Source organism: Callorhinus ursinus, unplaced genomic scaffold (assembly GCF_003265705.2).
Source record: "Callorhinus ursinus isolate GAN/ISIS: 27379988/994484 unplaced genomic scaffold, GSC_fseal_2.0 scaffold16, whole genome shotgun sequence".
In the NCBI taxonomy this organism is placed as follows: domain Eukaryota; kingdom Metazoa; phylum Chordata; class Mammalia; order Carnivora; family Otariidae; genus Callorhinus; species Callorhinus ursinus.
Window position 1 is genome coordinate 37,017,013 of NW_027397078.1, and position 27,227 is coordinate 37,044,239.

The following is a 27,227-nucleotide window of genomic DNA, read 5'->3' on the forward strand; positions in this document are numbered from 1 at the left end:
AGGCTGCAAAGGATGAGGGCCTCCCAGTGAGCTGGGAAGAGCCAAGACTGATGTGAGGGGGAAAGTGGGAGCAATCATACTCACACAGATCACACCATGGACCTAAACCACAGCTATGTGCCTTCTCCCAGAAAAGACCAAAGTCCTGACTAAAGAGATAAATGCACCATAAGTTCAATACAAAGGTGCCCAGTGCTCAAACTTGCTGTCTACGATTTAACTCTGCCCTTCTGTGCTCTGCGTACAAGCATGAAAGTGCACGCTTAGACATTAATGCTGGACGTTTTGCATCCTACGGAGAAGATAATGGAACAGATTTAGAATCAATTTAGTATTTCTCTTACAATCCATTTGGAGGAGTTCCCACTGAGACTTCGTATGCCTCACCCTCTCTGCAGCCATATTTAATAAGATCTGAAAGGAAAAATAAGTAGTAACACCGGGTGGCCTGTTTTGACCCTCACGTACGCTATTTGGAAATTAAAAGCACACTTACGACAAGCTGGCAGCATATAGGATATGGCCCATGGAAAGTGCTGGACTGCTCAATATTTAGGAATGCACGGGCAACAGCAATAAACAGGTGAGGCACATGCAACACATCTGCAACACAACAAGCAGGTGTGTATACCCTCCAAATCAGCACGAGTCCCTCTGCATGGGAGGAAATATGGGCAGCACGAAACACGCCAATAGTTCATTATGCAGTCCCGAGATGCTGGTCTTGCACAGATAAATGATTTCTTCATACTCTGTCACTGCAGGAGACCCTGGATGTTGGTTCGGAAACTGATGGAGAAGCAAAACGCTAGGCGGAGAACAGGAGCAAGAAATGGGACGGTCATGAGTGGACCAACTGGCAAAAAACTTTCAGCTTTCACTACGTTCCAATTTAATTTCTCTTGTCTTTTCCAACAGAGCAAGTGCAAATATCTTTAGTCCGATTCAGTAAAATAGCAGCAAAACTTCAGGAACCAATAAATAAAAGATGCTGACAGGCCAATACTCCTTTGCCTTTTGGACTCAAAGCTTCACAAACATCAGCCTTAAACACAAGGGGCAAACGTTTCTGGACTCAGCATTTGTGTTCCGTGTCCCTGGACAAACCACATCGTTTACACCCACCCCCAGGCCCCCCTGGCAGTTAATAATCTCATTAAGAAACACAGCTGGAAACTCACAAAGGGTTAAAGCTCTAAAATGCCTACTCATTGATGTCTTTTTTTAAAAAAGGTTTCATCCTTCTTCTTTTCAAACAAAGCTTTTTTTTCCCACTGCCCCCAGCGTACAATCGTTCATTAGGATAACAACATATCATTTGTTTATTTCTTTTAAAATGACAGTTGTGTTTTTCTCAAAATAAATGCCACCTTGTTTCTAATTAAACATGATGGATTCAGGGTCCTGGTTTGCCATCTGGGCCATATGTCTCAAAACATCCTTTTTCGTGATGATGCCAAGAAGTCTCCTGGAGAAGAAACAAAATAGAGAACAGGGGTCAGCTCTGCAACATTGACTCATGCCTGCCCTAACCCCAGGGCCTTTTCCACTTGGATGCACAGCGAGACATTTCCCAGCTTTCCTGGCAGTTGGGTGGGGACAACTGAGTCCGCTCTGGCCAACGGCACGTAGGTAGAGACAGAAGATGCCCCTCCCGGGTCACCTGCACATTTCCTGACACTGTCTCTCAGGGGGCGACCAGAGGCAGAGGAGCCAGTGAAGGACTCTGAGGTCACAGAGGACTGACCTAGCAGCCACCAGATTCAAAGACCTGGGTCCTTGGATGACTCTGTGGTGCAGAGCCCACGCCTGCTGAAGCCCACACTGGACGTGACGTGGGGGGGGAAATGAATCGCTATTGTGTTAGGCCGCTAAGATGGCAAGCTTGTTAATTAACAGCAATAAACCTACGGTGACTAATACGCTCTCCTAACTTTCAAGACGATAATCAATTGAGAAAGGGCTTGTGAAAGCCATTGTCGAAACTGGACCACATCACAGAAATTGCAAGTATAAGGTATTTTAAGTATAAGATAACAACCGATCCTATTTTAAATCTATCATACTGGACGGGTAAAGTCTGACATTCATGTCTCCGGCCAGACACGTGAATGGCCTCCTCTTCCAAAATTCCATTGCTTTCAACTTGCAAAAACAAGGCCTCTTCCCAAGGTTCCTTGTGTAAGGCCCCCTAGACTACACACTGCACAACCCCAAGGAACAGCGTTCACAAACATGACAAGGTAAAGAGTGCCCTGGAGTGTGCAGAACGCACTGGCACAACCATTCCCGGCAGCCCTTGCCTCAATCTCGATTTTATTAACTACTTAAATGACCACCTGCTGGTACAAATCATGTCCCCTCAGTAAAGTAAAAGGTTTGAAAGAAGGGGATGTGCACAGCTTCTCTGGAGAAAGAAAGTTCCACTGGCCAAATGAGTCTGCAAGATGCTGCTCGTCCCGTCCTCAGCACACCCAAGAAGAAAAAGAGTGAGAAGGAAACAGCGTCAGGCTAACGCTGGTATACTGCGCAGCTGTTAACATGCAAGATTTCTACTCTGTATCTGTGTAAAATGACGATATGCCCCCACGTCCGAAAACACAATTGTAATACACTGTGATTTATTTAATCAAAGCCAAAGTAGTCAAAGTCATCTCCTGTGAAACAGAAGGGAATGTGAAGAGGGAATGCAAGTATTTGGAGCAGCGTTCGACTCAGTTACCTCTGGTGAAATGGATGCTGGGTAGTGAAACTGTCAGGCTAGAAGTCTGACTTCTTTGTCCCTGACCACACTGGACCGTGACCAACCCTGAAAAGGTGACTGTTTTCTGGTTTTAGTTTGCCCATCTATGACCCTGGGGGAGACAGCGGGTACCACCTGTTCCCCTCTATCTCATGGGAACATCTGCAGGAGAGAGGAAAACTGCAAAAGGGGACTTGAAAAGCATGGATGTCAAAGCGCTGAAAGTGTCAGGACTCTACCGTGATGATCCAAAAAACAGGGGGAAATGTACAAAAGCGAGACAGAATTAGCAAATCGACATTCTGGAACCCCCAACATAATAATTAGTTTAGTCAATAATTATCCATGGATTCCAAAACCACTGGGTAAACGGTTGCTGGAAAACCCAAAATTCACCTGGTCTCAAAGGATCCCTCCACAGATTACGTACAGAGAGAAAAATGTCCCTTTACAATGGAGGGCTCTGGCCACCACCCCCTTATCTAAGTGGCAGAGCTTATCACCAACAGGGCTGGAAAAGCTGACATTGTGACGTCATCTATGTTGGCATGTCGCCAGAAACTACTTCGACCAAATCAAACCACGGGGAAGCAATCAGATTCAGAATGTGAGACTACTGATCTGGACTCTTCAAAAAAAATCTGTGTCATAAATAAACAAAAAAAGGGCAGGAAACCGTTCTAGATGAAAGACGACAGGGGCAAAACAACCGAATGCAGTGTGTGAGCCCCGAAAGAGTTCTGGGTTGAAACTGGATACGCACTGGATATTGAACGATATATTGAGTCATTGTTAATCTCGTATAATTACAGTTTAGTGGTGATCTAAAATAATTTCCTTAACTCGCAGAAGACGGATGCTTGATTCATAGCTGCCAAGGTTCGAATGTCCTTCAGTAGGTGGATGGATACCCAAACTGTGGTCCCTCCAGACCAGGGAATATTATTCAGCGCTAAAAAGAAACGTGCTGTCAAGCCATGAAAAGCCACGGAGGAACTTTAAGTGCATATCACTAAGTGAAAGAAGCCAGTCTGAAAAGGCCACATCCAACTCTAGGACATTCTGGAAAAGGCAAAAGTAGGGAGACAGTAAAGAGATCAGTGGTTACCTGAGTCGGAGGGAGGGGAGGAGGGATGAACAGGGAGAGCACAGAGGATTTTTAGGGCAGAGAAACCACTCTGTGTGATACCAGAACGGTGGACACAGGTCATTCTCCATTTATCAGAACCCACGGAACGTACCACACCGAGGGCGAACCCTAACGCTAACTAGGGACCCGAGTCAGCGTATCAGTATCAGTTCATCAAAGGCAACAGACACAACAAATGCAAGATGTTAATAAGGGAAATGGAGGGGACAAGAGAGTTTAGGTAAATGGGAACCTTGTACTTTACGCTCAATTCTTCTATAAACCCAAAACTGCTCTAAAAAATAGTCTATTAATTAAAGAAAACAAACCCTTGTGGGAGAAAAGTGGTCCCCTGAAAGGAGAGGGGTGCTGGTGCAAAAGGCTAAAACCAGGAACTGCTTTCTGGTCCAGCCGTTTAGAGCTACTTGGCTTCAACTGTGTTCATGTATTACTTTAAACACATTTCTAAAATTTATCAAAATGCAATGAGGTTGAAGATGTCCCATAAAACAAGATGCTGCTCTACTAAACCGGCCAAGCGGAGTCGGAGTCCTGACTTAGCGGAGGCGGCCATAACGAAGCACCACGGGCCGGGTGGCTTGACGACAGAGATGACCGTTCTCACGGTCCCAGGGGCCAGAAGGCCCGGACCAAGGTGCTGGCGGGTTGGGTTTCTCCAGAGGCCGCTCTCCTTGGCTCGCAGTCCTCACGTGGCCTTCTCCCTGGGCCCGCACATCCCTGTTGCTTCTTGCCTCTTCCTGTCCTTGTAAGGACGCCAGTCTGATCGGATCAGGGCCCCAGCCCGAGGACCTCATTTAACTCTAATTACTTCCTTAAAGACCCCATCTCCAAACCCAGTCACGGTGGAATGTGGGGCTTCAACATATGAATTTGGGGGGACACAATTCAGTCCACACAGTTCTTCCACTTCATTTAAAATCAAAAAGGGACAGTAAAAAGGCGAGCAGCTTGTCCCTGTAATGCGCCACTAAGAGAGCCGGGGTCGGAGGAGAAATGGGAGGCAGCGTGAGCAGCGGGGTCCACGGAGCAGGGGCAGCTAAGGGACGGTCCTCTGTGGGGGGCGGGGGGCCCTCTGCTGCTGGCGATCGCCAACTAGCAGACAGCCTCTCAACTGACACTGCTCTTTTGTCCTTTGCCATTTTCTCCTTGAAAGCCTGGCTCGGGACCTTGCCCTCTAGAACACCTGGGTAACGCCACCCAAATCGGATTATGTCCGTGTTCCCTAGTAGATGACGAGCTCCCTGGCTTTATTATTGTTTAGACACCTTTTGAGCCTTTGCCAGGTCTCAGCCAGAGACACCCAGAAAGAGGGTGATGAAGCGAATGTTACTTTGAAAAAGTAGGACTTGTTAGTGTTTGCAAAGCCATGAGGACTCTGCTATCTCACACACACACACACACACACACACACACACACACACCCCTCCCGTATCTGTAAAGCCTGGTCTTGTTGCCTTCCTTCACCCTGGAGCAGTCTGGACGACGTTCTCTTAAAGCTCTGTAACTATAACACGGGAAAGTCAAGCTACTCCACAACGTTTCTGGGGAAATACGAATTCAGAGCGGTCTTGGCTTAGAACAATTCTTGCAAAAGAGGAAAGCTGAACATCCACCCGGAAGGACGCAACATCAAATCCAGCAGAGATCCTTAGTGGCGCGACGTGTCCTATTAAATCAAGTGTCTGAACTTCCAGCCCCTTTGGGTGGCAGTTCAAGTGAATCGAGGGAATGATAAACGGCCAATCTATGACCATGAACATATCTAATTAGAATAGCCGGGCTCTTCTGAGAAGGCCACCCCGTCTAAGTCCTGGGGGCCCACCTAGCAGGCCTGGGGAAAGCTGACTCAACCTCCCCCGCCCGCTCTGCCGGTCGAGAATCTCTGTGGGGAAGACTGCACCCAAATGCAGGCTTAGCCACCGGAGGCTCCGTAGACTCGGGGCCTTCGGGGCACAAAGCCTTCCGTGGTTCCTGGTGTGGTTTCACGATGACCTTTGGAGTCCAGGCCCCGAGAAATCCTGCAGACGATGCAGGTCCACGGGACGAGCTGGGGCTCTCGACGCGAGCAGGGAAGGCACATGGTGACGGAATACATCAAAAACGCAAGCTGGCTCAAGACATGCCTGCCCTGGCTGAAAGCCCAAGGAGATGAAAGGCCCGCAAACAAGGATCCCCTTGCCAGCAGTAACGTATCAGCATCTGTGTTTGTTTAAAATATGTAGAGCGAGAGAGAGTGCGATTTTGTTTTCTCGCTGAACATTCGGAGCCAATTTCGGCACCCTGATCTTCACAGGAAAACCTCATGGGGCTGCGTGAGGTGTGAGCGGGCGTTAAGGGCAGAATTTCCTGCCAGAACTGGAAATTCCAATGATAACTGACATTGGATTATTATTTTAAAGGAAAAGAGAAACTGCTATGCACTTGAGACGCCACGGGTGATCACGGTGGTATTTATGCCGGGCGCTGGAAATTCAGGTATGTAAATGGGCTAGAGCGTTTGGCAAAGTGGAGTCCCCGACCAGCAGCAGCACCCGGGAGCTTGCTAGAAATACGGATTCGCAGGCCCCTCCCAGACCCGAGGGATCAGTAACTGCAGTGGCCCCAGCACTCTGGCTTTAACCTGCAGCTTTAATCCTCTGGGGGAGTTCGGCAGCCCACTGAGTACCTTTAAAAATCACCAGCAGAAGTGATCTCTAGCCCCAAACATTTATTTGTTGCTTACCGATTGTCCCTCCCATGTGCAACACACTCCCCTAGCTGCAGTCAGAGCTGAGGACACCTGTCGTGGGGGCTAGGCGTCCTCTGGGTCAGTGTGCACATTCGGCCCCTTGCACAGCCAGCACAGTAGGAAGGAAGCGAGTGAGTAAGGAGGGCTCACTTGGCTGTTCACGGGCACCTAGTCCACAGTCACTGAGATCCAGAGCGAGTGACCTGGGCCAGTGAGTCTTCGTTGCAACGCGGGCCGTCCCGTGCACTGCAGGCTCTCGAATAGCATCCCCGGTCTCTACTCACTAAGGGCCAGGAGCATCCCCTCTCTCCAGCTGGGACATCCAAAATCTTGGGGGGCAAAATCACCCGGGTTGGGAACTGCTTGGATGAACTGGAGCATGGGCTCCACGGTGTAAACTACGTTAGAGAGTTATGGCCTCGACACGGTTAGGGTGCCAAGGTCTCCACAGCCCCAGCCCACTTCCTCCCGTCAGCCTATAGAGGAATATGCTGGGCGGACAACCCTAGCTTCCAGGCTACCCTGACTGAGCCAGTCTCCTCCTCTACCCAAGCCTCCGAAGCCGTGGGATTTGGGGTGTACCTCTGAGCCCAAAGAAGGGCCCCTGGGGCACGGCACCTCTCAGGCCACCATGAACCCTCCATCTTTGCAATGCTAGCTTCCTGGCTTGCGGTAACACAAAGCGAAAGTAATATTGCCTCGGCAGAGACAAAGCCATGGGGGCCACCAGATCTCCCAGCTCGTCGGGAACGGTTGTTCTGAAAACGTGTGGTTGTTCTGAACAGATTGCTGTATTAGGGAACAATCTGAGCATAATGTGAACTTCACATTTGCTTATGGGTCATGTCATCCATGAGAAATTCCAGGTGAATGCAGAAAACTGCCCCCAGCTGAACCCAGGGGCACAGGAATACGGTTGGCCCCTGAACAACACCGGTTTGAACTGCATGGGTCCACTTACGTGCAGAGGTTTTTTCAAAACATACAGGACAGTACCATAAATGTATTGTCTCTTCCTTATGATTTTCTTAATCACATTTCATCTGGCATCCTTACTCTACGAATACAGTATACAGTACACTTCCAGACAAGATGTGTGTTAATCCACCGTTCATGGTATCGGTAAGGCTTTGGTCAACAGCAGGCTACCGGTACTTAGGTTTGGGGGGAGTCAAAAGTTCCGTGTGATTTCTGACGGCTCGGGACGCTGGCGCCCCCAGCCCGCGGGCGCCCCGGGTTCCACCGGACACAGCTCGCAAGCCACAGCCCTTACGGTACCCACTTCTACAAAAAAACTTCGGCACTTCTTCAAGGTACAGCGATCTAGGTATCGTAGCATTTACGTAGTTCCTAAGCACTCACCGGGCAGAGGCTGCGCTCCGTCTTACTAGGTGCGCCCGGTGAGCGCGCCCTCGTCTCCTCGCGAGCCTGGGCCCTTCACTGCCCGCGTCCGCGCCGCGCCGACATGCGGAGGCTTGCCCGGAGCCCGTGACAGCACAACAGGCTGTCCCTTCTCCCCGAGCCAAGTGTCACCCGGGGCGGGGGCTGGGCCCACAGAGAAGCAGCCCAAATCCTTCTCCTTTGGCTCCTCCCCTTTTTGACTCAAACCCTCAGCCTCGGGCCGGACAGCAGCCCCACCGGGAGGTCGGCTGCCCCGCGAGGCCCCCGGGGACAGAGACCGTGACTCATTCGTCTTGTTCTCCTTGGAGTCCGGCCAGAGCACTCACCCACTCCGTGTCACCAGGCACTGCCGGAGCCCCAGCTTCCGGAAGATGTCCACCACCGTCTCCATGGGGGTGTGGTCCGTGACCGTGAACGGGCTGAGGTTGAGGACGCGCCGCAGCTTCAGGGGGTGCGGGCTGTTGGCCGGCAGCTCAGGGGGCTCCTCCGTGAAGTACATGATGGAATTGCTCACGATGCCCTCCTGCCTCTGTCTGGCATTCTCTAGAATGGGTGAGCAGAACAGTTAGCCACACAGAGGCCCTTGCTTAGCAACTCCCTCCAGCCCACACCCACAGGAACATACGCTTTCCCTCTATCTGCATCCTAGAATCCCACAGAGAAGGGGTTCAGAGGGCAAATGCCACGTTCTTAATGAAGAGCTTCAGCCAAACATCTGTGAAATTGGCATCTCCCTTAAGCTAATGCCGTGCAAGGGTCCCCCTGCTGTGACCCAATCGTTCATTGCCAAAGTTTTGACAAGTGGGCCTGAGCAGGGTGACTTCTTTAGGAGAATGCACTGCCTCCTCCTGGGCTCCGGGGCACCCCAAAGGCCCAGGGCCCTCTACCCTTGCTTTCCTAACACTCGCTCACCTCACCATGGGCTCAAGTTGGACATGACAAGAAACCTCGCTTAGCTGCCCAACGACCTCAAGTAAGTTGTTTTTCCTTTTTTTTTTTCTTTTCTTTTCTTTCTTTCTTTCTTTCTTTTTTTTTTTTAAACAAACTGACCTTTAACTGGCCCAAATGGCATTACGAATCCTGAAAGGAACAAAAACCAATAGGACCATCCCAGGCTCACAGCCCAGAAATGCAGCTTAATCCCAAATATGCCCCTTGGGACCAAAGAAATAACTCCAGAAAAGCCACATTCCCCCCACCTCTTGGATCTCCTCTCTTAAAAATGGACCATTTTGTGGATTCCTCAAAGAAAGATAGTAAAACCGTTATGGTAACAATTAGCTTCTTTCTATCTGTAGGCAAGGACATGCAAAAGCAAGCCGAAGAAAAGTAGGGTAACAGGAACTCATTAGAAATACAGCTTTATGCAGTACTAGAAACCCAGGCTATTTTAAGTCACACATGAAATAAATCCATCGGTCTCAAGATATTTCTCCAAGGCGATTTTCCTTCTGTTGGAATTTTAATCTTTCTTTTGGTTCATGGGAAAAGGTTGGGAAAAATGTACAGTGAGGCTTGCCTTAAAATGGATCCTGGTTTCTATAATACATTTCTTGCCTCCTCAAAGACTACCATTCACCGATATTGTTCTTTGAAAAATAAAAATCTAACTGCCTGCTCTAAGGCCGTTTATTGCAATAGAGTACTCTAATGGAAAACTGGCAGCATTCGGGGTCAGGCTGAGTTTGAAAAAGGGTCTCTGTTTAAAAGAGGAACAGTGGGCCCGCTGGGCAAATGCCGGCACATTATGTGGGTCAGGTTAAATGTAGTTACATCAAATGGGATAGGATTCAACCACAAATACCAGATGACGCTGAGGCACAACATGTTTTCAAGTGTGGATGCTACGTGATACACACCGCACATTTCTCTCCTAAATCACCACAGTTCTGGCCCAGAGCACGGAGGCGAGGAGGCAACCATCAACACGTACTTAGGCGCTGCTCCTTCTCGCAGACCGAGAATTCTCTAACAGTCCCACGTGACAGGAACCCATCTATTTCAACAATGAGGTCGACTGGATCAAGGATCAGTCTTCATCAGGACTGGATCAAGCCACAAACCTCAATCAAGTACTGAACACACGATTTGCTGAACCCCTCCTAAAACCAAATACAATTGAGTAAACTGTCGATCCACTTGTCGAAATAAATAACCACCGTCTAGTTCCTCTGAGTCTCCTGATTGGGTTAGAAGCCCTGATTCTCCCAGCAGCTAGTTCAGTGATTTCCTGCTCACCAGTACATTCCCAGCGCCTGGACAATGCCTACTATAGAGTAGGCACACAACTGCTATTTGCCAAATGCATGCATTAATCAATCAACAGGTGAATGAATGAGTGAGTTCTACTAAATGTCAGCGGACTTGGTTCTGCCTGCCGTGTGGAACAGAGCCTATTTCACGTAGGAGACACTGCGAAGGAAAGCCCACGAGCTGTTCACTGCCGCAAAGCATCGAAGGCCCCAGCTGGGCTCAGAGCCGGAGATGTGGGCCATGTTCCTTGCTACTCCAAGAGTGGCAACTGCACCTCTCTCTGGAAGGGCTCGGCTAGGCCACTTTGGAACTCTACTAGCAAGACTTATCTGAACGCTTCCAACGGTGCGAGCGGGGGTGCTACATACAGGCCAAAAGCTGACGAATGGAAGAACCAGCAAGAACGCTTTTTGCCTCTCTCTGCTAGGGTCAAACATCTAGTCCCGGTTTGGACGGGAAATCTTCATCAGTCACCACAATGCCTGCGACAAACTACAGCATATATGCTCACAGAGAGCGGAGGCTGACTCCTGCCCTGACCCCCCCCCAACCAGTCCTCCCAGCGACTAGAACAGTGCCAGCACACGGTGGGTGCACAAGAAATAGTTCCTGTAGGAAAGCTTAAGCCAACTCCCCAACCCGGGGATGATCCAGTGCTACAAGAGTGTAGACTCCCAGACCCCAGGGACTCAGGGAAGCCTGTGTTGGAAAAGAAACCCCCCCCAAAATGCCCAATGTTTACGTATGTAGAAGACCCAGAAGATAAAGAGGGAAATGCACCAAATATTAACCATGGCCTTCTATGCTGTTGGGAAAGTGGGTGCCTTTTTTTATTTTCCCTTTTGCTTCTGATTTCCCCAATATTCTATGAATATGTATTGCTTTTTAAAAAACGGGGGCGCCCGGGTGGCTCAGTCGGTTAAGCGTCTGCCTTCGGCTCAGGTCATGATCTCCAGGTCCTGGAATCGAGCCCCACGTGGAGCTCAGAGCTCAGCGCTCAGCAGGCACTCTGCTTCTCCCTCCCCCTCTGCCCCTCCCTCTGCTTGCGCTCTCTCTGTGTCTCTCTCAAATGAATAGATAAAATCTTTAAAACAAGCAAACAGGAGGATGGGTTAGCCTGGTGATGGGTATTAAAGAGGGCATGTTCTGCATGGAGAACTGGGTGTTATGCACAAACAATGAATCATGGAACACTACATCAAAGACTAATGATGTAATGTACGGTGATGAACATAACATAGTAATAAAAAAATGTTAAAACAAGCAAATAAGAATGTAACAAACTTCACTTTTAATTGTTTTAAAGGTTAAGCTGTTCTTAATACAAGAGGTTTGTTATCTATTGTACCAGAACTAGTATCAGTGGCCACAGCTCCTGAAAAATGAGATACATTTTGTGAGTACCTGCTAAGGTACCTTCCACTTTTCTAGTGGACAATACGATGGCAACGCCAAGCACAGAGAGGGGACTTCAGAGTGCTGGTAAAGTAAATTTCACAAACTATGACAGACCAAGAAATTTTAAGGCCGGAAATAATCACATATTCAGGAAGCTATTCCCATGGCTTTTAGAGCAATGGTTCTCAACCGGGAGCAATGCTGCCCTGACCCTCAGGGGACATTTGGAAACATCTGGAGCCATATTTGGTTGTCCTAACTGGGAGATGGTGTTGCTACTAGCACCTAGTGGTCAGAGACCAAGGATGCTGCTAAACATCCTACGGTGCACAGGACAGCCCCCACGGGAAAGAATGATCCGGCCCCAAATGTCAACAGTGTTAAGGATGAGAAGCTCTACTTTGGAGTCATCATATTTTTAGAGAGAGAATACTCTTATCATCCTGTTCATCAAAAATGCTTCCATGTAACAGATGTCATTAACTAAAAATGTTAAAGTGGAAAACTGAAAGCAACTGTAGTGGTGGTCAGTACAAAGAAGATGTGATAAAAGTAAAATAAAATAAAAACTATTTAGAAGAACAACCAGATGATTTTATGGTTAAGTTACAGTTTACTGCAGCACGGAAAAGTCCCTCTGTGCGTGTGTTTCAAGCCCCAGCAGACGACACCACTGTTCTCCGTGGCCTATTCCAATCATGAACAGCCCTCCCAGGAAGAAACCGCCTTATCCCTAAATAGCCCTTCCAACAGATCTGACACTTTGTTCAGTTCTGGACGCAGATCCCTTTCTGCAAGTAAGCATCTTGCACATGCTGGAGAGCCATCATTAAATCATCCACCAGACAAAAAAAAATGAGGGTTCCCTTAGCTCTTGCCTGTGACTCTAACTTTCCATCCCTTTAATCATCTTTGCGGCTTCCCGCTGAGTCCTCTCTGAACCGGTCCTCACCTAATTGCAGAATTCAAGACTAGAAGAGTCTGAGCCCTGCTGAGCACAGAAAGAGCCTCATGTTTGCAAATAGCACCGAGAGGCAAAGTCCCATTTACCGGGAATTTGCACATGGGTCACACATGGCCCCATGTGTCAGAATGTGATGGGGAAGCGCGCCACATGTCCTAGGTGGGGTAACCGCTCCCTAACAAGGACATCGGCTATGGTCTGGTATTCCAGAGATGGTTGGAAACCAAACCATTTTCAGCTTCACGTGAGCAGTTGCTACAATTTTCTTTCTTTTTTTTTTTTTTTTTTAGATTTTATTTATTTATTTGAGAGAGAGAGAGCACAAGGAGGAGGAAGGGGCAGAGGGAGAAGCAGACTCCCCGCTGAGGAGTGAGCCCGACGCAGGACTCAATCCCAGGACCCCGAGATCATGACGTGAGCCGGAAGGCAGACACTTAACCGAGTGAGCCACCCAGGTGCCTCAGTCGCTTACAAATTTTAACATGATGTATAAGAAAAACCCTTATTTGCCTCATTTACCATTCTTGTTCAAATTATCTTGGTTCTACCTATCTATAATCTTTGCTCCTAATTCCCCTGAAAATGAAACTGGCATGAGACGGTCACTAGATAAATGCTAAAGTCATATTTCTAGAATCACGAAAGACCCCATAATTCTGCAAATACAGGTCACCAATTTCTCCACCAGGGTACTGGGACTCTGCTATTTCCATAGATCAGGGAAACAGCTTTTCTGATTGCTTAGAGTGAAACACCCCTTGCCTTTCCACAAACCACGTCAACAGCAGCTTCTATACTATTATCAGTCTGATTGAAAGCATACAGGTATTATTTACACGGCGTGTTGCCTCTTCAGACATTCCAAACATAGCTTCTAAGAGCACGCTCCGTCGGCAAGCCTAAATTTCTTCACTGCCCGGTTGATGACAATTACTGCTTCCCACTTGATTACAGTAATGGGTTTCAGCAAAATTAGTAAGCTGTCTCTTAGCAGGTGTGCCCGGAGCTGCACAATAGGTAACGGATCCAGTGATGTTACTTTAGTTTTTAAATTTCAGCTTTTGCTTAAAAGACTTGAGGGACTGCATAAATTTTTCAAGGCTGCTGATTACATTATTTTAAAACAAACCCAACCCTGCTCACACGGCTTAAAGCAAACCTCATTATTTATAAGGCAATATTTACGCCCAAAGGCACTTACCTGTTAAGCGACAGGACTTATAATAAAGACAAGCATCACTGAACACATACGCACGAATGTGCTATCGGGTCTAAAATACAAACCCAGTTGTTGCCTTGGGGGAGGTAAATACGTTTGAGCAACAAACTAAAATTAGAGGATGTGGCTTATCCAAACTTATTTTTTTTTTATTATCCAAACTTATCTTTATAAAGCCTTTGATGAAGATACTTTAAAGATATTTGAAAAGCTATTTAACATCACAAAGAGATTTCAGAAATTGAGAGGGCGCGTCAGAAATAGTTAACCAAGGGCAGGGATAAGCAAAGGGTCGTCTGGTGAAGGTGTGTTCCCAGTAGAGCGTGCGGCAATCCTACCCGGGCTCGTCCCACCCCGGCGAACTTCTTAAACACCCTGGAAGGCGACATACGTGGTAAAGTCATCAAGCGTCCAAACGAGCCGTGTCGTGGGCCCCAGCCGGCCGTGAGATGCCGGGATGGGGCGATCACGGCAGCAGGCGGGCTGAGCGGGACGGCACCCTGGGGCGGGGGGCTCTGCTGGTCCCTGCCGCCTCACGAGCGCAGGACGGACTCCACCGCGAGGGGGTTTCCGTGGCTTGCTGTCCTTCTTCCCAGGTCTCCACGTGGCTCACACCCAGGCCTTTATCTTGGGACTCCTACCTCCCACCTCCCTTGCAGGGCAGGCATCCCCAGGCTGCGGACCCGGCAGCCTTGCTTCTCTGAGCCACTGCCTTGGGCACACCGCACCCGGGCATCACCCGCCTGCTCCTCTCCCGGCCCAACAGCCTGCCCCTCGGCCCCGCCGCTTCCAGCTGGCACACCGGGGGGGGGGGGGGGGAGCGTCACACGGAACGGACCCGCGGGCCTCTGAGTACTGAGTGGGACATAGCGCCGCCAAGTGAAGCGAAGGGCTTGTGCGGTGCCCAGGGAGGCGGCTGGGACGGAGAACTCACCCTCGACGTCGGGAAGCCTGCCTGAAAGTCTGTCTCTGAGAGCAGCTCGCCGGGGCCAGTCCGGGCTCCCCCGCCTCCATCCTTCCCAGCTTCACCTGACAACTCCCGAAAAAGGCGGCAGCGGCGGGCCACCCAGCAGGGGCGAGCCCCAGAGGCCGCGTGCAAACGCCGCTGTCACTGTCCAGCCAAGCGGGTCTCTCCCTAGACATCGTTCCTCACAGCAGCGCCTGGGGACCGGCGGCAGCAGCAGCAGCAGCAGCATTCACCGGGAGCTTGGGAGAAATGCGGCCTTGCCCCCATCCCCCCAAACCTACTGAGCCAGAATCCGCATTTTAACCAGATCCCCAGGGGATAGGAATATGCGCGAGAAAGCGTGAGAGCCCCGACTTAAAGCCCTCGGACCTTTGCAGTCTCTCTAACCTCTTTGGGAATTCAGGGGGGACAAAGGAGGCCACTGGCCTCTTAGGACAGCCCGAGCGTCCCCCTCTCTACTCACTTATCGCGAGAATCAGTTCCCTCCTCTGGGCAAACCCAATGAGGCGCTCGGAGTCCCTGGAGACCACCACAGGGAAGCCGTTGTAGTCGGTCTCCTTGATGAGCGTCTCCACGTCCTCCACGGTCATGCTGTCCTGGGTGAGCACGGACAGAGGCGGCTCGCCCCGCCGTGGCCGCATGACGTCGGTGGCCAGTGTGCGGTGGGTGAACTCATCCTTCACGTCCAGAAATGGGTACCCATTTAAGTGGATATGAGCCTCGTAGATGCCTTCTTTCCCAAAGGCATCGGCCACCCACTTGCTGGTCACGGCTGCCGCCATCAAGGGCACAATGTACTCCAGACCGCCCGTTAATTCAAACATGATGACCACCAATGACACCGTCATCCGGGTAACTCCACCTGCAACCGAAGACAGGAATACAATTCTGAAACTCAACTCCAGACCCTAAGAGGGCACGAACTATGGAAATGGACAAGCTGGCTCTAAATTCTCCAGACACCTGTTCTGAAGAGACGGTCCTACACGTTGCCCATGGCAGACCTCTGAAACGCCGGCCAGGCTCTGCTGAATGCAGCCTTGCCCCAGCGGCCATAAGCCACATCTGACTGGGGGGCTTTTCTTCAGTGAGAAGACAACTGGGTGGTCTCTTCACCCAAGACCACAGGCCTGGCTTTTTGGTGAGTGGATCCTATGTGGGCTATGCAGGTTTCCGACACAGCAATTGTGGCTCTGTTCCAAAACCCCGTAAGCTGGGAAACTATAGAGATGCTTAGTGGTTATGGACAGGAGAGGGGCCCAACTTTGTATCCCTTGGTATTAGAAGAAGAATCCATACCAACTCGTACTAGTCTTCCAATGAGCTTAAACTGGAGTTTCTCGATCTCAGCACTAGGAACAACTGGGGCTGGATCATTCTTCGATGTGGGGGCTGTTCTGTGTATTACAGGATGTTTAGCAGCATCCCCAGCCACCACCCACTACATGCTAGTAGCACCAGCCCTGCAGGTGTGACAACCAAAAATGTCTCCTCCATTGCCCGGTGTTCCTGAGAGGCACAACTGCCCCCCCGTTGAAACCACTATTCTGGATGGCCCAGCTGGAAGATGGTGGGGACTCCGTCATCACCCGGGGCCCTGAATGACTGACTGGAGAAAGGCTCTCTACTAACTTACATTACACACACACGCACGCATGCACGCACGCACGCACAGAGCCAATTCTCATTATTCGTGGTAGTTATGATCTACAAAGTTGCCACAAACACTGAATGAGCAAATACTGAATCGCTGCCCTAGGGGAAACACACGGTTAGGTTCCTGCGAGCTTCTGCTCACAACATTTTGGTCAACCCATCAATACAGAATCTTATTTCATGTGTATTTCTGTTTAAAGACACCTTATTTAATACATGTAGATGATTCATTAACGTGGAACTCATCACAGCCAACAGCACTGTAACTCCTGCCTGAGAAGACTTTCTCCGACATGCCTATTTTCTCCGTAAGACACATCCCACCTTCCTGTGCTTAGGATCCCCAGACAGACTTTAGCACTATGTTTGGGGGCCATTTAAAACAACAAAATCATTCACAAAATGCCAAAAAAACATGACACTGACTAGACCACGAAAAGGATACTTGTGTAGGGTATCCGCGCGAAAACAAGAGGGTGGGCCTTCACACCTCGTTCCCCCGGAGCTGGGAACATACGTGCTACAACACCTTACACTTTCCACTGCTCTTGCGCATGTCCGAGGATGACAGCCAACGCCCCGCGAGTATTGGCTTAGGGGTCACAAACACATTTTAGCACGTAGGCAAATCCCCAAATATGGGCTCCACAAATAATGAGAACCGACTGCATATGATGAGCAAGCTCTAAGCCCTGGTGTGTTAAGCCACTGAGATTTAGCGCCTTACCTGTGACAGCAACACAACCTGGCCTATCCTGAGAATGCCAGCACTCGAGCCCATGTCCTCCTTTCTCACCGGGGCCCGAAGCCAGCGCAGCCTGGCGACGGCGCTTGGCCTAGCTCAGCTTTCCTTGCAGCCCGGCCCGCCCCGGCCCGGCCCACCTGTGCCTGTACCTAGGCAGGCCGCAGCTCCCACCATGGCATAAAGTCCGGGGGTGACACAGTCTGCTCCGGGCCTGCACCAGTTCCTGAAGACGATCCAGTCATGGTGATGGTAAGCAAGCTGCTCCACGCCGATCCCCACCATCCTGCCCGCCATGGCTCCCACGGCCATGCTGGGGATGAAGAGGCCTGAGGGGATCTCCAGGGGCACACAGGGAAGAGAAGTATGAGGGAAGGTCTGCATGCCCGCTTCCCCACTCCCGGTGAGCAGTCGTGCCCCCCACAACACGCTCGCCCTGCGCTTGTCTTCAGAGGAGGGGCAACGCTTCCAAATGGAGGTCCACGAGGACAAAGCGGGACAAGTGGCTTCACCCGTTTAGTCAGTCCCAGCTACTGTGACTTGGACAGAATGCAGTCTTACACTTTCGTTTCCTCTCCTTCAAGAGGGGGCCTGGTTCTCCCGCTGGGGATTAAAGAATGAGAAGCCCCACTGCAAATAACATTCGAAGTGTACTCACCACTTTCTCTCTCCCCTTGCGAATCATTCACATTAGCTTTTTTAAAGTTAAATGTCAAGCCGCAGCATGAGAATGGAAGAGAAAGGCACGCGACTGTTCACAAGTCAAACCAAGCAGCTCGGTGCCGCTGCCCAGCACCTTTGGAAGCTTCTCACGGGCTCCCTGTCCCGTTGAGGATACAATGGCCCAACACCTGCCAGAGAGACAGGGGCCATTCCCTCTTCCTAACGAACTACTTTCCAAGAAGTATTCTGAATATTTTCATGCCCGGTGAAAGGCAGCAAAGAACCAGAAGGTCTATGTAGTAAACTAGAAGATTTTGGTGGCAGTGTGTTTCACATTTTGCGGTATGGAAATGCGCTTTCATTTATCGAGTGATCGGACATGGGCTAGAGAATGTGCCCGACTCTCCATGTTCATGGACACGGCAAGTGATCGCCAATCCTGCCTGGGAGTTGCCCAAGATGGTCATCGAGCTGAGGATGGAAGTGGATTTATAACCAAATTCCAGGTAAGTTTGGATCCTCGAGGATGATTTCTAGACTTTGGGATGTTCCTGAAGAAGAAACTTCCTTTCTGAGTGCCCCCCCCACCCCCGATTCCTAGTCATTTAACTCCCTGTAACTGCAAAGTAGACTTCTCCCAGCAGGCACCAGAAGAGGCTGCTAGCATCTTCCTCGGACACACAAATAATCCCTTTGCTTGGAGATGGCAGATCAGAGACAATTGGCTGCTTAATAAAGTCCACCCACCCCTGCTCCTAAAGCAAAAATTCAGGTTTGTGTTTGACCATTACACACTCAAGTACACAGCTTCTTAGCCTTTTTAAAATGAAACAAATCATAAAAGTCCCACACAGAAAGCAATAGTAGGGGAACGCTACAGGGGTTCTGCAGGGTTTGAAATGTTCTGCTTCGGCTCCTGGGTGCTCATTACACACACAAGCGTGCATTTTATGAAAATTCCTCAAGCTACACACAGCTCTGTGCGGATGATATACTCTGAGCCTTCGCTTCTTCACTTGTAAAGTGATTACAATCTAGTTCTCAGACGTGTTGCTTATCAAAAGCATTGCTTCTTGGTGATTAAAAAGAATGTCAAGTGCCCGGCACGAGAAAACGGTCAGTAAGGGTCAGTTGTTTCCCCCCCCCCCCCCCCGGTCACCATTTTACCCTGGCGAGGAGGTGATGAACTGTCCCCCCCGCCCAACCCCTCCTTCCCCCTTCACTGACCTTCATGCCAAACGTAAAGATGGTAATGACGATTTTGAAGATCAGCGCCAGGGCCAGCTGCCACATGGCCGTGTAAACCCCGACGCCGGCCGGCCGGTCCGGGATGTCATCCACAGGCCGGGTCATGTTGGGGTCATTGATGTAGTCACAGAGCTGGGAGGACTCGAGGGCGCCGCAGTCATTGAATAGCTCGGAAATGAGCTCACTCGTGCTCCGGCGCGTGTAGGGGTTGGGGTAGGCGCTGATGGCCGTGATGGCGGTCACCACGATGACCTCCAGCACTGGGTACTTGCCCAGCTTGGTGGTTTTGCGCCTCCTGCACCAGGCGATGTTGCAGCGGATGAAGAGGGTTCCCCACAAGCCTCCAAAGACCCCGAGGAGGATGAAGGGGAAGAGCTCGGCCATATACCAGGGCGTGTGGTATTCCACGTAAAAGAGAACGAGACGGCTGTTCCCAAAGGGATTGATGGATCGTAGCGTGAAGGCTGCCACCAGGGCCGCGAAAAAGGACCTCCACAGGGTCTTCAAGGGAAAGTAGTAACTGACCTGGGACGAACAAGGAGAAAATGAGACTGGCCGAAGAAAGGGCTGCCCTGAGCCCCCAGCCCCTGATCGGCAGCCACCCAGTGGCGCTTAGCGGGACAGTCACACGGACCAAAGATGGGCAGTACTAACTTCCTCAGGCTAGGGTTCATTATCACCAAGGGGCACCAACAAAGTATTTAAAGGACTCAGTATCTAAAAGTGAAACAGACACTAGTCAAGATGTGTCTGAGCTATTTTTTAAGAGAAATGAAAATACTTCATCCTAATTTTGTTTATGTCACAAAGACCCTCTTAAAATCAAATACACCTCTGGATCTGATTCTACAGACAACGGAATAGGTCAAGGGTTGGAAAACCCTGGCCCAGCAAATGTATTTATATGGCACATGAGTTAAGAATGGATTTTTACGTTTTTAAATGCTGAAGGTCAAAAAGAAATATTTTGTGATATTCAAAATATTCAAAAGAAAAGCAATATTTTGGGGCGCCTGGGTGGCTCAGTCGGTTGGGCATCTGCCTTCGGCTCAGGTCATGATGTCAGGGTCCTGGGATCGAGCCCCACATCGGGCTCCCTGCTCAGCGGGGAGTCTGCTTCTCCCTCTCCCACTCCCCCTGCTTGTGTTCCCTCTCTCGCTGTGTCTGCCAAATAAATAAAATCTTTAAAAAAAAAAAAAGAAAGAAAAGCAGTATTTTGTGACATGTGAAAATTATATAAGGTGCACACTCCAGCATCCACAAGGAAAGTTTTATTGGAATGGGGCCATGCCCATCATGTGAGTGTTGTGTGTGGCGGCTTTCCCGATATAATGACAAAGCTGAGTAGTTCCAACCAAGACCGGAAGACCCACAGAGCCTAGAATATTTACTCTCTGGCCCTTTGCAGAGAACATTTGCTGACCCCTGGAATAGATCCATTCGGGGTGCCAAAACCAGAAATGCCTCATTAAGTTATTAGGAGAAAGAGAGACTGCAAAATGCACACACACACAAAAAAAAAAGGCAATTTTTAAAATAATACTGGAAAACATATTTAACAGCAAAAACTGTGGCTTCTTAATGAGCTGCAGGAATCTTGTCAATACTCCTTGGAATGCAGTCCTCAAAGGGTTGGAGATGGAGGTCTCCCGCTGTGCTAGCCATCGACATGTTCCTCAGCCCCCGAAACCACGAATCCGTCCCCCCACCTGCCACCCCTCCTCACCTCCTCAAGACTGAAGAGCACACCCCCGATTGGAGCCCCAAAGGCCACGGAGACTCCGGCAGCGGCGGCGGCGGAGAGCACCTGTGAGGCAAAGAGCTCTGTGTAAGCCCCCAGCCCTGCCATGCAAACCTGCGATGCAGGCGAGCCGGGACGGGGCTTCCAGAAGAGGCCATCACTGCAGACCGGAGCGGAGCCGGCTCACCTCGCGCCTCTTGCCCTCGTTCTTGCTGTACTTGGAGAAAAGGCTGCTGAAGAAGTTGCCACAGCAGCAAGCCACATGTACCAGCGGCCCTTCTTTCCCCAGGCTCAGGCCGGAGGACACCACCAGCACCAGGGTGACGGTCTTGATCAGCAGGGTCCACTTCCCCAAGTAGCCCCTGATGATAAAGCCGCTCAAAATGGTCTTTATCTGAAACAGAGGATGGAGAACGAGGGTGAGTGAGCCGCTTTGAAGCCGCAGCGAGGGAAGTAACTAATTCCCCAGCACTAGACTCAACTTGATCACACCAAGGAGAAGTTACTTTAGTTTTGGATCTGACTATAATTTCATATTAACAGAATTTATAACAACATATAATTTTATATTAATGTTAACTTGAAACCATTCAACGCGTAGCACATCTTAAGAATTTCTAAAGTAGGGGCGCCTGGGCGGTGCAGTCGGTTAAGCATCCGACTCTTGGTTTCAGCTCAGGTCCTGATCTCAGGGTCACAGGATCGAGCCTTGCGTCAGGCTCCATGCTCAGTGCAGAGTCTGCTTAAGACTCTCTCTCCCTCTGCCCTTCCCACCACCACCACCACCCCCACCCCCACCCCCGCACTCTCTCTCTCTCTCTCTCTCTCTCTCTCTCACATGCACAAATAAAGAAATATTTAAAAGAAAAAAAGAATTTCAAGAAAAAAAAGAATTTCTAAAGTAGTAAGAGATCATAATGAGGACTGAAGAAGTAATTATCAGGGTCTCATTTTCTTTATGGCATTTTATCCTGTTCATGTTACCCTCTGTTGTGTTGAAGAGAAACATGTATCTGTTGATTTTAACTGTTAATTTTTGATTATCGAGGGAAGTTCAAGATAAAGAGACAGAAAGCTGGCTAGCTCTGTGACAAAGCAAACAGAACAAAATGTCAGCTCAGCTGTAGGTCGGGGTCGGCAAACTATGGCCCGCGGGCCAAATCCAGCCCACTGCCTGCTTTTGTATGACCCATGAACTAAGGGTGCTTTTAACATTTTTTAAATGTAGTTTATAAACAAGACTACTAGTCTTTTACTGAGAATAGTTGCTAGATTTTGCCTCTCAGCTTACAAAGCCTACAATAGTGACTCCCTGCCCTTTACTGGAAAAGTCTGCTGACCCCTGCTGCAGGCCAGGGGTATGGGAGTTTACTGCGCAATTATTTCAACTTTTCTGTAGGCTTGAAAATATTCTTAACACGATGTTGGAAAAAGAAGAGGCTCAACATTCTAACAACACATCTCCAGGGGACGTAAAGATGATTGACGCCAGGACAACTCCTTCCCTTCCGTCGAATCCTGCCCTCTGGTATTGAGAAGGACTTTGACTACAGGCAGAGTCATCTTGCTCCATTTTCAGATCTGCCACATTTTGTAAAGGCCAAAAAAAAGGCAAATACTGTCTTTCTTCCTAATGGTGCAGTTCACCTTACGCTTTTAGAATTCAACTGGCCGCCAATCTCAGTGATGAATTTCATATACTGGGAGTCCTCTTTACCTAAATCCCCTATCTTTGGATACAGAAGTATCACCAATGGGTAATTTTTTACCCTCCACCTCTCCCACAACTGGCTGAAATGGAGTGAATGTTCACTGTGTCAGCTGGCAATTTACAAGCCTATGATGAGTGAGTCAGCCAATGAAATCTGTGGTCAATTTCGGTTTTCCCGCTGTGTTAACACAATGGGACAAGGTTATCTCTTGTCAGTATCAGGATATTTGCATATCTTCAAAGTGCCTCCTAGTGGACACTGCTCTGCGGAGAAATTAATGTCTCAAAAAGCTATTACAGTCCTCAAACCCTTCTCAAGGCCTTGACGCCCACTGGAATCACCTGGGGAATTAGATACCAGTGAGCACTGGCTCTCCCTGTGGAGATCTGATGCAGTTGGTCTGAGGTGTAGCCCAGGCATGGGATACAGCCATGGGATATACCTGGGGATACAGCCTCCCCAGGTAATTCGAAAATGCAGCCCAGGTGGAGAACCACTGCTCCATTCCTGAAAAGAGTACTACAGGTATTCCTAATTTCTCCTTACTCAGGGGACGGTCCCAAATCACTCTGGCATCATGTCACCTTTGGCGATTTGCGGCGGGTCGTGAAGTGAGCTAATCCTCAAAATTTTAAAGGCGTATGAATGGAGCAACTGCACCTCAGGCATTATTGATAGAGATCTGTTTCTGAATTCACGGAGAAAGACCACGCAAGTGAGCGTGCAGGCACGCATTTCCCAAGAACTCAATGAGCTCCTTCCTTTAAAGCACGAGTGAGGTCTTCTAGCTAGACAGTCGGACAGTGTTTCCTGAACTAGCCTCTAACTAATGGCAGACAGACTGCTCGTGGTGAAAGTGGTCTTTAACTAGTGGCAGTTGGCTTATTTGAGCCCATGCTCGGGGGATCGCAGATCTCTTTATTTAAGGGATGTTTTATTATGCCTGCCACAGTCCTGCCCTTTTGTGTTGCCTCGAATAAAATTATCTATAATTTTTTGTCAGTTAGTTAATGTGGATTTGGACCCTAGGGTACAGTTTAAGAATGTAATACCATTTAGAAGATTACAAGCATCTAAATTACCTGAGCCTCTGCCAGCCACGACATGTGGTGAAATGAACAATGTAATAGGTATTTTGTAATTCTCTATAATGATTTTATAAAATCGTCATGATCAAATTAGGGACTAAAAAAAGCAAATTCATTCCCGGGAAATGCCAAAACCTAATCACTTACTTAGTATGAATTAATAGAGACTGCATCAGGCAGTGCTTTCACAGGATGTATTGGGGTGGTTTTGCAACTTGCTGGTGTTAAAGGTAAAACCTTTCTGGTAAATAAATATTTGTGAGAGTGCTCACTTTTTGTAATGAACTGAAACATCAATTCAAAACAAGTTTTAAGAGGACGTGATTTCTTATAGAGTCAACAGGGGTTCTACCAACAAAGCAAACAGCAACAGAAAGAGGGACACACTTGCCTTCTTCTAACTCCGGATAGCCAAGAACACTTTTCAATGTGCTTTAGAGAGCTTAAACAAGAGCATTTATTACACAAAATAAATGTCCTCTAAGTCTGCATTTTTAAAAATGTTTCCAGGGGCGCCTGGGTGGCTCAGTCATTAGGCGTCTGCCTTCGGCTCAGGTCATGATCTCAAGGTCCTGGGGTGGAGCCCCGCGTCGGGCTCCCTGCTCAGCGGGAAGCCTGCTTCTCCCTCTCCCACTCCCCCTGCTTGTGTTCCCTCTCTCGCTGTGTCTCTCGCTGTCAAGTAAATAAAATCTTTTAAAAATAAATAAAATAAATAAATAAATAAAATAAAACGTTTCCAAAGGAATGTCCATTCCAGGCAATCAAAATGTTTCAGAAGCAAATGCTAGGGGGAATGAGCAATTTGTAAACGTGCCAAAGGGCACCACTGCCCAAGTCCACTCTGACACTTCAAGTCACATGACATCACCTCGGACGAAGAGTTTATTTTCTAAATACCTCAGTGAGTATCTTTGCTAAAATGAGGGAGAATGGGCCTGCATCTCAATTCGAGTGAAGTCGGTTTACACAGCTAGCCGGGTTTTGCCCAGGAGGTTCTTTTTATGCATGAAACATTTATCTACATTTCCTTTTTACTCTGTCCCTTTCCTCCAAGAGCTGGACCCTAAGGTCAGGAGTTTGAAGCTGTCCCATAATAATAGTGAGAATTCTGCTACTACTGAGTCGTGCTAACCAAAACTTAATTATAAAACCTCCATGGGGTTCCTGGCACTTAAAAAGATTATTGTGGGGGCACCTGGGTGGCTCAGTCAGTTAAGCGTCTGCCTTGGGCTCAGGTAGTGATCCCAGGGTCCTGGGATCGAGTCCCGATGTGGGGCTCCCTGCTCCGTGGGGAGTCTGCCTCTCCTTCTGCCTCTGTGCTCTCTCTCCCCTCCCCCCACCCGCTAGTGCACACTCTCTCTCTAATAAACAAAATCTTTAAAAAAAAAAGATTATTGTGAACTCTTTCACAAATGGAGAAATGAATCTGTTACATGTAATATATGGTTAAAAGTGTATTAATAACACAAGCACCCATGGGCCCACCAGCACATTTCAGAGAAGAGTGCGCACCTATGAAAGCCCTGTGTTTGCTTCCTCAGTGGAACCTTCCTGCTCCCCGAGCCCAATCATTTCCTTGCCTGCCTTTATACATTGAGCATACGTGTGTGTCACTAAACAGTGTGTGGTTTCACTGTGGCTGTTTGTGGACTTTGTATAAATAGAATCATACTTTATATATTCTTTTGCCACTTTTTTCACTTGCTACAGCTCTCCTGAGTTTCATGCACACCAACGTGTGCGTGCACGTCCCCCACATAGGGAATATCATGCTCGACTTTGGATTTAACTCCTTTCGAGTTCAGCTGTCACAAATAGATGCCCACTTTGGACGAAGACCAAGTCCAGGCAGCCCCTCCCAGACAGAGCTCACGTCCAAACCCCTTGTCTGTCTACAAGATCACAAGCTGAGCCATGTGTCTCTGGTTTTTGGAAGGGGACGATGGGACTGCCATCACCCCTTTTATTGCTGCTTTAAATTTTCCAATTCCCCATTGGCCACCTGCTCATTTTGGAAAGGCAGCTTGGGTCCAAAAAAGCCTACTGTCAGGCAGTGGGGTCATCAAACTGAGAGGCCAACACCAGTCTGTGCTCTTGAGCGTCCAGGGGGCCTCGGGTCTTAGATACCAGATACGACACAGTCCGTTCTGCCATAATGCTGGTTTTGAAAACACAGATTTGTTCCAGTGTGATTCAGGCATTGGGGAAGAACTAGAGCATAACGTAAATTCCGTGTCTGTTTATGCCCAGTTTCATCTGGGAGAAACACGTAGCTACACAGAAAATGGCACCACCAGAACGGAGCTGGGCAGGAAGGCACAAAACGCACACAGTGTGGGCCTCCAACGTCTACTAGGTCACACGTGCGCTAGCGAGTCTATGTTTCTTAACTGTTTCACATGTGTAAACCGGGCTACTGGGTTTTTTTTTTTTTTAAGATTTTATTTATTTATCAGACAGAGAGAGAGCACAAGCAAGGGGAAGGGGAGAGGGAGAAAGCAGGCCTCCCGCCGAGCAAGGAGCCCGATGCGGGGCTCAATCCCAGGACCCCGGGATCATGACCTGAGCGGAAGACAGATGCCCAACCGACTGAGCCACCCAGGCGCCCCTGGGCTACTGTTTTCCTAGGTTTCTATCTTTTCACATGTGTCACTGATGAAGTTTCTGAGTGTTGTGCTCCTGCTGCCGTTTGCCCCGGCAGGGTGGAGCGCTTGCCCGTGCCATGCTGCACGGCCCGAGACCTGTAGGAATGCCCGTGCTGCACGGGAGCAGAATGGACTCTACGAAGGCAACAGCATGGTGCTGCGGCTTGCTCTTCCAGTTCCTGCCGCAATATGTCAATGCAAACCAACAAAAAGTCAGCATGACATACTCTATTTTTCTCTCTTTCCTGGAACAGGACAACGTTGGGCTTTGCTTTTGACAATCTTTCAATTACTCCAGCCCTTTCCAAGAACTGCCTGGAACAGCGGCTGTGTTGGCAAGTACCACCAAAGAGTGTGGGTGCAAGGGAGCAGGCACCAATGCGGGTCTGTTGCCACCACGGGTCGCATCTTTAAACCCACCATCTCCACCTCTAGGGGCGCTGCTGAAGCACCAGCTTGATTATCGTGAAAATATAAGAACTTTTTTAAAAACATGTTTGTTTATTTGTTTTAGAGAGAGCAGGGGGAAGGGGCAGAGGGAGAGGGAGAGAGATTCCCAAGCAGATGCTGAGCTAAGTGAGGAGCCGCACGCAGGGCTCCATCTCACGACCCTGAGATCGTGACCTGAACTCAAAACAAGAATCAGTTGCTTAATCGACTGAGCCACCCAGACACCCCAGTATAAGAACTTTTCAACTTATTTCTGGCTAAAATGTTCACTGTCTGGCCTTTTGGAGGAACTTGCTCAACTATCATTATTGTAGCCTCCTAGGTCTGAAGTTTAATCTCAAGCATTCCTCTCTATCAGTGAGGTCACCTCCCTCACACTCGGGTTACATGGAAGCGCTAGACGATATAAGAGCTCTAAACTCACAGGGGTGCATTCACAGCGCATGCCCTTGAATGTGG

At 49.1% G+C, this 27,227-nt stretch overlaps 1 protein-coding gene across 6 annotated transcripts in view; it reads right to left on the reverse strand.

Annotated features, from left to right (window-relative positions):
• Positions 1-1,298: 1,298 nt before the first annotated feature.
• Positions 1,299-27,227, reverse strand: part of CLCN4 (chloride voltage-gated channel 4) — a 63,564-nt gene continuing 37,635 nt past the window's right edge. For all 6 annotated transcript variants that reach the window (XM_025857726.2, XM_025857725.2, XM_025857732.2 and 3 more), the window contains 7 exons: positions 21,061-21,267; positions 20,859-20,939; positions 19,112-19,657; positions 17,374-17,560; positions 15,287-15,685; positions 8,349-8,565; positions 1,299-1,468 (listed from right to left, as the gene is read on the reverse strand). In XM_025857726.2, the coding sequence (XP_025713511.1) occupies positions 1,378-1,468; positions 8,349-8,565; positions 15,287-15,685; positions 17,374-17,560; positions 19,112-19,657; positions 20,859-20,939; positions 21,061-21,267 (1,728 nt within the window). In that variant the 3' untranslated portion in view covers positions 1,299-1,377. The remainder of the gene's footprint in view (positions 1,469-8,348; positions 8,566-15,286; positions 15,686-17,373; positions 17,561-19,111; positions 19,658-20,858; positions 20,940-21,060; positions 21,268-27,227) is intronic.